This window comes from Halyomorpha halys, unplaced genomic scaffold (assembly GCF_000696795.3).
Source record: "Halyomorpha halys isolate HHAL.00 unplaced genomic scaffold, Hhal_1.1 Scaffold348.1, whole genome shotgun sequence".
In the NCBI taxonomy this organism is placed as follows: Eukaryota; Metazoa; Arthropoda; class Insecta; order Hemiptera; family Pentatomidae; genus Halyomorpha; species Halyomorpha halys.
The window spans coordinates 852,056-862,808 of record NW_027116547.1 but is presented as its reverse complement, the minus strand read 5'-3'; the positions used below and the strand labels follow the sequence as shown (position 1 = coordinate 862,808).

Genomic DNA, 10,753 nt, shown 5'->3' with positions numbered 1-10,753 from the left:
TAATCATATACATTTGATGAGTAATTATGACTGGATAAGTGTTTGTTTTTTTTTATTAATCATTTTATCCATGATTACATGATAAATGTATATGTCCATAGTACCACATTTGGTTGAGTTTAGTTAAATATTCTTTTAGCGAAAAAGTGTATTTAGAAATCTGCAGTCTTATGTTATCTTACTGTTAACATCTTTGTAAATCATATTCTTTTCCATATATGTTCTCGAATTAAAGTAATAAGTTTACCAGCTAATTGTACACAAAAGTGTAAATATTTCTTCATAAATGTTATGAAAATCATTTAGGATAAAGTATAATTGTGATTTTCAAATTATTCTCTCAAGGCATTTTAATTTGATCTTTGTAAGTAGTAACTTAGATGGTATATTTCTCCTTGGAATTATATAAAAATGATCTGAATAAATTAATTTATTTTATAATTGAATAAAGTAAATATAATGATATAATATTAATTTTTGTAAAATACATAAATTTATATTCAATGAGTTTGTGTTATTTTATGTTCCTATTAGTATTATTGTTACTATAATTTCTCAGAGCCATCAGTTTCATTTTAATGGCTGTGGAACAAGGCAGTGCGAGTTACACGTTTAGAGGTTATCCCTTTACTAGTTTCGTTGTGCTGCACGTGGTCGTTCCATAAACCTTAAGGATGGCTGAGCAAATTGAAAGAGCTTTTCAAAAACAACCACATTTATGTTTAGTTAGCAAAACTCGCAACAAGAAGAAATCATTGAGAAGAGTTAGAGATGTTGGCCTAGGATTCAAAACTCCTAGAGAAGCGCTAGATGGTACCTACATTGACAAGAAATGCCCATTTGTCGGAAATATTTCCATCAGAGGAAGAATATTGACTGGGACTGTGAGGAAAATGAAGATGCAAAGGACCATTGTGATCAGAAGAGATTATCTACACTATGTGAAGAAGTATAATCGTTTTGAAAAGCGTCATAAGAACATGTCTGTCCATTTATCACCTTGCTTCAGGGATGTTGAAATTGGCGATATTGTTACTATTGGTGAGTGTCGACCATTGAGTAAAACAGTGAGATTCAATGTTTTAAAGGTATCCAAAGGCCAAGGTACGAAAAAGTCTTTCAAGAAATTTTAAAACTATTTATATTTTTGTAAAAATTTTCACAACCATAATTTTTGTTCTGAGTGCCTTAAGTAATCATTATTTTTTAATAGATCAACAATAGTATTACTGTAATTCTCTTTTTGTATGTTGCGGAAAATCTGATTATATTGTATTTCTTGATTTATTTGTATCTTGACTTTAATACAAGACATTTGTACTATATTTGTATTATTATTTACATTTTTATGACCCTTTTTTTCTTATTAAAATTAACGTTTTTCTGCTGCAGTTTTTAATAAGCATCATCATTTAATATCTTATACTATTGTTTTCTTGATTGTTTACTTCCATATTATGCATTTGATTCCTAGAAAAAAGTAAATTTATGGTTATTTCAATAATTTCTGTTTTATGATGAACTAATTAAAAGATCGGTTTTCAATTATTACATTGGGAAAAAATAGTTTTTTAAGTCAATGGAAGTATGAAATTACTCTGGTCTGAATATGAATTTAATTTAAAGTGGAGTATTGGATGAAAAACCAAATTGCAAACAAAAACAGGATAATATTAACTTAAAATAATGTTTAGGTCCATCAATCATGTAATTTAAGCTTTCTCGTGTTCAAATCAAGTTTCAGGAGTGGGTAATTTAAAATTTCTACTTTTACTTTTATTAAGGTTTATTTAGGCCTCTGCTGTCGGCTTTTGCTCAATCCAAAGGGCTTAACAATCCCTCCCAATTGATCCTTTTGTAGTTGAGTTTGGTTTTATCCTAACTTGGAGCATTCTGTTATAGTGGGTTCTCATGTTCCAGCTAATGGAGCTTGTTAAGTTCACTAATATCTATAAATGTTTATTTTACAACTAATTATGTCACATGAAAATTCATTGTTTAGCACAATTTATTATAATCCTAAGTGTATAGGTTACGGATTGGTTAAACAGGTATTGCCAATCTTAATTTTAATCCTACTGAGTACATTATGCCTAACTATAAATGTATTGTTTCTGTGTTCTTTTTTTAATTAAGACATTTTGTAAATTCATTACTAACTTATGAGTACTCAACTAAAGCTTAGCTAGTATATATTTGTACTGACCCATTTAGTACTTGTTGATTGTTTACTCTGAACAAAGAACATATCATATACAAATGTTTTGAACTCTTAAAAGATACATAGTATTTGTTTTAATCTACCCTTCAGGACTTGTAGAAGTCAGTTTCAGTTCAGTCCTTTTACAACTTATATCCAGTTTTCTCAGTTCTTCATCCAATCCAGGTTTCTCCAGTTTTTTTTTATTGAAAATAGTTAATAATTATTTTTGTTTAGCATATAATATCCACTCAACCTCTTTCTGCAATAATGCTTTACACAACTGGCCCTTTGTTGGTTTTAATATATTGCGAAGTAAGGAACTGGCGGTACTAATGTTACGTAGGATGGAAGGTCAGGTTAATATGGTGTGATGAGTTCTTATCAGAGTTATGCCTTTAAATACAATATATACATAGTTAAGGCCATTAATTGTTCATAAACAAATATTTTATGATATAGGCGTGATAAATTTTTTTTTTTTTTGGGTAAGGCTAACTAATGATTATTTTTTACTTTTAATTTGTATCGCTTCTTGATAATAATGGAATAAGATATATTAAAAGATCTTGAGATCAACACAATCCTTTGCAGATTCAAATTGTTTATTTTGGTAGAGGCTGAATCAATCTCCAGTGAGTATTTGTCGGGCAGTATCTTAGCGTTAGTGCTCAATTTCTTGTTTAAATTCCTTTACTATTTTTTCAGAAGTGTTCTTATTAGTTCCTTGTATTATTAAATGTATGTTTATTTTGTCTGTTGTTTACTTTCTCCTTATTTTTAGGGCGTTTTATTCATATATTTGTGTATCATAAAAAACATATACTATTCCTTTCACCATCCATATACGTTTCATTCTTTTTTTTTTCATTCCTAATGTAATAATCATCAATTTATTATATTTTAAGTTTATTGGGATAAACTTGCAATATCTTATTTAGGTTGAAATAAACTTCTTTTTTTTTTTATCGATTGAATTGACTTGTCAACACTTGTATGTTGTCGGTGGTTGTTCACTTGTCCTAAAAATTCAGCTGCTATCTTGTTGGCAGCTATAATTATTTATCTCTTATCTTAAATTTTTACCACTTCTTAAACTTTTGGTAAGATTGCTGTTTAGACTGCAAAATTGTGAAAAATGTGTTAATTTGGTTTTGCAATAGATTTTTGTACTTTTTGTTAAACTGCTTAAATGAAGAATGCTTGAAGCTTATGTGAGCTATGTTTGTTGTTTCTTGATCTACAGTTAGCTAACTGACTGTTAATTTGTGGTAGTATAGTTATGGGAATACAGGTAATGAAGAGGGTCAGCCTGAATAAATGCTGAGTTGGTTTGTAGATTATTTAGTGGATATTGCACTGTCTGGATTTCTTGTATTAAGTTGAGAAACAAAATGATTGATTTCTATTCCTACTGTGAAACAGAGCTAAAATGTATGGATGGTTAAAATTAAAGGTAGATATTCACAATAGAATTTTGAATCCAGGAAATATTCTATAGTACGGCGATATAATGTAATGCAACTCAAATTATCAATTTGGCAGGAAAAATAAGTAAAACAGCTTAAATAATAACATTTATTTATTTATTATTATTATTTTTTTATGGCAATGATCATACAATTTATTTAGGCTAAGCCATTATTATAAATGCTTATATATGCTTACATATAAATACAAATATAATTGAAATTTACAAATAGAATAATAAATTAAGAATCATTTTCATAAATTAATAATACATAATGCTAATCAATTAACTAAAGGGCTGGATGTTATATACATTTCTAATAATAATAAAAAAAAAAAAAAATACTGCATATTTAACTATATCAATGAGACAAAAGCTATATATCTTATTAAGAAGACTGATATCTGGATCTAATTTTGAGGTTTTGAGTTACATTTACAAATAAGTTATACATGATAACATAATGAGTTTTATATATTTAAGATCCAATTATATGGGTACTGACAAGATTTTACACAAATAATTTGGACTAATATTATTCAGTTTTGCGTGCACCATGTTCCCTCCTCTAGGTGCAGGGGACAACTTAACAAAAAATGATACCAATTCTATTCTATCACAAGTTGGACAAGGCTTCTGTGGTTCCAAAGTATATTTGTGTGAACCAGCGATTAGAGTGATTGCTTATTTACCAGAAAGTCTCAATTGGGCAATAATTCTCAGATAAGCAATTGGACATTTGATAATTAGATAGCTCTAGGGAGCGTCCGCTTTAATGAAAATTCTACCATATTGGGGATTGTAAGTTGATTCCCTTAATAAATGAGTAATCTTTGCACTTGACAAATCCCCTGTAACCTTCTAAGACCTTCCTCATTCTGATTTTAATACTCTCTAAATAATTAAATAAGGAAATGGGAAAACTCCCTTCTGTTTTGAATTGCTCATCTGAGTATGACATGGCTGTAACTAACAACAGATATTTGAACTGCTCACACATTACTATCCCATAAAGCACAATTTTTTGTAGTTTCTTTGGTCCTTTCAAGAGCTGCTATGATGTAGTTGTCGACTCATGGGAAGTTTCTACTCCAGATAAGAGCTTTCTTTGACATTTGCAGTGTTGCTTCAACATTCAAGGTTGATTTTGAGAAAGCAGGAACCATTGCAAGTGTAGCTTCAGGTTCCAAAGCAACAGGTAGTCATTTGATCTAAATATCTTTGTGAGAGACCAAAAGAAGTTATAAAATAGGATTTTCTAGAGAATGAACTTTTTAAAGATGATAATTTTTAATTACGGTGGAGGTGTGCTAACCCTATCCGAAGAAATTTTACCTCACCCACAAATTTCTATTTGTATCTCATATCATAACATTATAAGTTGACAACATGCAACAATCGTGAAATGTTTACCCCATCAAATGATGACAAAATCCACATTATCTTATGTGATCTCACCCAAAATATAATTTCCTATTCTAAAATTTAGAAAACATTTAGGTAAAGGATTGGAGCCTGTTTTGTTGTTTTCTAATATTAATATCTAGTAAAGAACAAATGAAAAAGGAAGCAGAGGAAAAAGAAAAGCTTGCTACTGAGAACAAAAAGAATGTACCTAAGCTGTTAAAAAGCATAAGCTAGAATTCACTAAATCATATTCACTTGGGAAGAAAAATATGAAAAAGGAATTTTCTATTCACAACAGTGAAGGTGATGATTGCTTAGTTATCTACAAGTGACCAACCTATTCAAACCATGAGGGGGAGAGGAGGGTCAAGTTTCCCATTTTGTGGGACCGCCCACCACTTAATGAAAAATTCAATGCCCCATGCCCTCATGCCGGATTCGAACCGGCGCCGCCCGCAAATCTCAGAACAATATGCCTAAGCCTAACCATCTGAGCTATGGACAGTCCCATTAATCAGTTAAAACTCCCATTTGCCTAATTGAGACATTATTTGCCAGAAAAGTAAACCAATGTCTTTCCAAAAATGTTCTAATGGATTAATTTTTTTATTATCAATGCTTTATAACTAAAAAAGTTCCTAGTACCTTATTTCAGCTGATTGCTAGTTTAGCTACAAGAATTGGATATGGGCAAAGAGATAACAACTGATTTTTTAAATTATTAATCCATAACTATTACAGTTAATTTAGCAATAGTTTTAGGCACAGCTAATTTTTGCCCAACTCTGTCTGTGGAGTGCCTTAAATAATTAACAAACAACTAATATTTAGAAAAAATAATAATTAAAGTTTTAAAATTGACTAGGAAGATATCAATTTTAATATTTCGAGTGCATTTAAATGTGTAAAAACTCCTGCTGAAAAAATTTAATTACTCTAGTCCGAAATGTCTGCTAAAATTTCCAATATCCAGTTTTTTAATATTTTGATATTGCTGGCTTATTAAAAATGGCTTCAAGTTTTCTTATCAAATCTACTTTTTACCAATGTTACAATTAACCTACTATTCACATAAAAATAAAAGGAATAGGCCTTTTTTATATGGTTCATTTTCCAAATTTGGTGCGAATTAGTTATGAATATTTTTATTCAATTAATGTCGATAAATTTGATTTTTGGAATTTTTATTACCTTCAAAGAATGCATGCTCCTTTATAATATTAAGAAGTGATGAAATGAAGTATAGTGACTAATTACTGTATTAATTCTTATAGAAAATATTTATTTAGTAGTGATCAGTTCTAAGTTCTTGATCATTAACAATTTTCAACACAAAAAATGGTTTGAAACTCTTACAAAAACTTGTCCTGCTTAAAAATACTTGAAGAATTCACACTTTTTCAGCTTTATCAAATATATTATGAATATAAAACCCCAGATATAACATATTATACAATGTTATTAACAAATCTTTTCTAAATATTTTATAAATCAAATATTACATGAAATATTTTATATAAACAAACATCATGTCATTATTCAGGATTTAAAGGAACTACGTAATAGAAGCTTTCAATACTACTGTTTTACATAAGTGAACTGATTTAATTATGAAAAACACTCCCATGACTTCAAGAAAAATTTAATAAATAACAAGTAAAAATACTAAACTGGCAAGTCGAGACTTGTTACATCAATTTCTATTTCACTTCATTTTGGGTGAGAGATTAAAAAAACCATTCCTCTTTTCTTTTTTTTTTAGTAATAATTCTTAATTGAAGAAATCTTTTGGCATAAAAGAAGTATAATTATGCCTTGTTTATTAATTTCACAAACAACAGAACATCAGTGACCTGAACTACCACTTATGAACCACACCTGTAATAGCATGAATACTGAATATATATCATCCTGGTCTCTGTCTAGATCTTGAAGCTATGGTGAGACAAATAAACCATTTCTCATCATTAAATTCTAGAAATCTTCTAAAAAAAAAAACAGATAAACATATACATAAGGAAGTTCCGAAATACTATGAAACTATGTAAAATACTAAATTTAAGTCTTACCCTTATTGATTTTGTTGAGCATTAGAGAGTAAACACCAATAAAAATATTTTCATTATCTGTTGCAACTTGTTATAACTAAGTGAGGAAGTTAAAGAAGGAAGGGAAGGAGACTACATATTTTCTGCATCCTTCTAATGCAGTGGTTGTTAAAGTGAGACGTAAAAATTCATTGTTTATTGTATACATGTTGCTCTGTGGCAAACTTATACTTGGAGCAGTTGAATATGAAGAATAAAACATCAATAATATTAAGTTTTACTGCTGATAATTTCAATAAAACCCTCTGATGCCAGAGCCATCTTTTGACAAAGGTGGAAACTTATTTGTTCTCCAATTATTAACGAGATTTTAATCAACGTTATCAGGCCTCTTGAGGGCATAAGGGATTTTTATTAATAGGTAGATCATACGGACATATTAGCAGGATCTCTCTCCCAAGAGCTATTTCTGTAGCTTTAATAATCTCATAAGTTTCTGACTTAGCAAGCGCACTCTTCGTTCGTTTTTGGTGGGTTTGTAAACGATTTTTCTGGTCAGCTAGGTCCTCAGAGAGGGTAATGTTTTTATTTTAAACATACAATTGTAACATGAAGACTTTTTGTAAGTCGTAAATTTAAATACTTTTTTCCGCAACGTTTACGATTAAACTTTCAATAACCGTAATATTAAATAGATCAGTTAAATAACGCGTCGGATTAAAAAAAAATCGACAAAATAAAATCTTTTTAAAATTAAATTTTCTATGAAGATAACTCTTTCCATTAGGGGCTTCTTAATTTTTTTTTTTTAGTTTACTATTCTGTAACTTTAAATTACCTAATTTAAATAGTTTCTTTTTGTTATTGTTATTGAAAAAAAACTATGACGTTTAAAAAAAAATATCAATTTTCTCTTTTCTTGTATTGGACCATTATCTATGTGAGCTTTTTTGTTACTTTGGGGGTCAACGTTATCGTACTTAAATATAGCCAAATACTTACAGGTACAGTGACCACCCTTAGTATATACACTGGATATCACTTATATCTTGGTGAGCGGATATTTCTGGACCCATGATTGATTATTTTGAGCCTTACCAATACTGATTTGATGATGACTGATCGGCTAGAACGAATATTTGTGAATAAAGTATTTTTTTACCATCAGTGTCCAATAGATGACTTCGTAAGCCTACAACTGCCTATTTAAAGTTTAACTCTATAAACATTTGATAAATTATTTTAATAAGTTGAAAAATAATAGTAGTGAATAATTTATAGTCATCAGAATTTGATTTATGTCTTATAAGGTAAAAAATATTGATTCCAGAAAATTTGGCTTGGTCAGGAAAAATACCCTGAAAAAGGCAGGGAATTTATTTAAGCCATTTTGCTAGACACACTGAATGTTCAAGACTCAATTATTACTCCTCTTTTTGTGCTTTAAAAATTTCGCAATGAAACTAGGTAGGTAATAAAATTGGGCTTATAAATAACCTCTTACAATTCCTCTCCAGCTCACATTATTCTGGAATTTCATATGGAAAGAGGTTTTTCATTGAAGGATTCTCTAAATCTAGTTCTAAAACAATTTTATAACGGACATTTGTTTTTGTTTGACTTGTCCTGAAAGCGTAAATCAAAAAGCTTTCTACGGATTTTTACGTATCATGCACAAATAGTACGTAAAATAGATAAAACTTAAATAAGAAAATGGTTTGAGAATTCAATTTCCAGTAAGAATTCATCATCATATACCCGTCACGATGAGTGTTAGATGTCTCAATTATGATGACTTATTTTTCCGTACCGTTTTTGGTAACTTACGCCTTAGTACTCTTCGGATAGGAAAAATTACGAGTATAAAATTGAATTTCGTATGATAATCCTTCATTAAAACTTTAAACTCCTCTTAATATTTGCAATCCTAGAGTAGTGTGAGATAGAGAAGAAATGGATAAGCTTACAAAGTGAACTTCACAAACAAAAGAAACTTCACTTTATCACTAACCATAGATCTAACAACTTGCATTTGAAAATCCTCAAAAATTCCCTGCAAAAATGGGACTGTCAATTGAGTCTTGAGCACTCAGTGTAACTGAATCTAGTCAAGCTACCTCTGTTTGGCTCTTGATTAAGGAATTCACCTACAGGTGAGTTATAGGAATGTTAAAACTTTAAAAAGCAGTGCATACTGAGTCTGGAACTAATTACAATATATTGACATATTTCTTACTATTAACATAAAAACTTGATGTCTTAAACTACCTAATGTACTTGTTACTCTAAAGATAAATGACCTTAATGTTTAGAATAATTTGTGGTAGTAGAGGAGGAAGCTAAGGAAAGTTGAGATATTGGAGGTTGGACAATGATTAACGGTTCAGTAACAACTAACTGGGCGATAATAAGAAACAACTTTGAAGCAGAGATGTGAGAAATTTCTTCTTTATTTTTTTACTGATGGCCATATTTCTTCTACCTTAAGACAACTATCTTAAATAATTCAGGTAAAATTATGTGAGAAGGTAGTGTCAATATCAATATGATTAATGAACAGTAATAAATCAAAGAGGTATAATTGAAAAATATATATAAATTGCACAATAGTGGAATGTATTTACAATATTGACGCTTTAATTGACACTTAAAATAACATTTACAATTTATATTTTTGTTTATTATTACAACTAAAAATACAAAACTAATTATAAAAACTAAATAATAAATACTTATCCTACTCAGAATATAGTACTTCAGTTTATTTATCATGGTGAAATGTGTAAAAAGGGTGAATCCAACAACTTTCAGAAGAGTTAACCAGAAAATTGTTATGCGATGAAAAACCTATACTAGGGGTATTGCCTGATGTGTTAAATGTAAAATGTTTTACCATGCTAAATGTTATAAGTATAGGATTTTGAGCAGCCTTATTTAGTGTCATGTTAAATGCATAAGAGCTCTTAGCGGATTTTTTGAGCAACTTGTTTTACAACCTTTCCTTCCAAAACTTCATGTTATTGTTCTATGTTTTCACTAATTTATTACAAAATGCCTAAATTGAGTGAAAAGTGGAAGTTGTGTAAAAGTTTGGCTACTAAATTTCTTGTTGATCTTTTAACTTGTGAGGAAGAGAATCAATATGAACTAATTAACAACTATCAGTACATTATTATTATTATTATTGTCATTCATTGTTTTATTAGTTTTAACAATACTAATACACAATCAAAGCACAAAATACGAGCAAGTACTCTAACACAACAAATAAAACGGTGACGAGCTCAGCTGGTCTGTTGCATGACGTCATTCTCCATTCAACAGACCTAGTAACAGACTCTCAACCATGGTGTATGTTATATCCTTTTAACATGGTAAAAGAAGGGAATATTTCTCCATTTAATAAGTTTTTCCATTTAACACACTTTAACATGTTAAACTAAAGATCATGAATACCCCTAAAATAGGTTTTACCATTTAGCATGTTAAACTAAAGATTATGTATACCCCTAATATTTATATAGCCTTTAGAACTAACAATTTAAATAATTAGTATCGATGATAATCTCATGAAAAAAAACAAAAAACGATAAAACCCAATTGTTGAATTAACCTTTTTTACTCAAC

General features: G+C 29.4%; 2 protein-coding genes across 2 annotated transcripts in view; one reads left to right on the top strand and one right to left on the bottom strand.

Annotated features, from left to right (window-relative positions):
* Window positions 1-578: 578 nt before the first annotated feature.
* On the top strand, window positions 579-1,323 carry LOC106681555 (small ribosomal subunit protein uS17). Its single transcript, XM_014421911.3, has one exon. The coding sequence runs from the start codon at window positions 675-677 to the stop codon at window positions 1,131-1,133; it is 459 nt and encodes a 152-aa protein (XP_014277397.1). The 5' UTR covers window positions 579-674; the 3' UTR covers window positions 1,134-1,323.
* Window positions 1,324-9,558: 8,235 nt separating this feature from the next.
* The window catches only part of LOC106681565 (venom protease), a gene marked incomplete in the record, with an annotated part of 58,377 nt that continues 57,182 nt past the window's right edge, over window positions 9,559-10,753 (bottom strand). Inside the window, 1 exon segment of the mRNA XM_014421922.2 lies at window positions 9,559-10,753.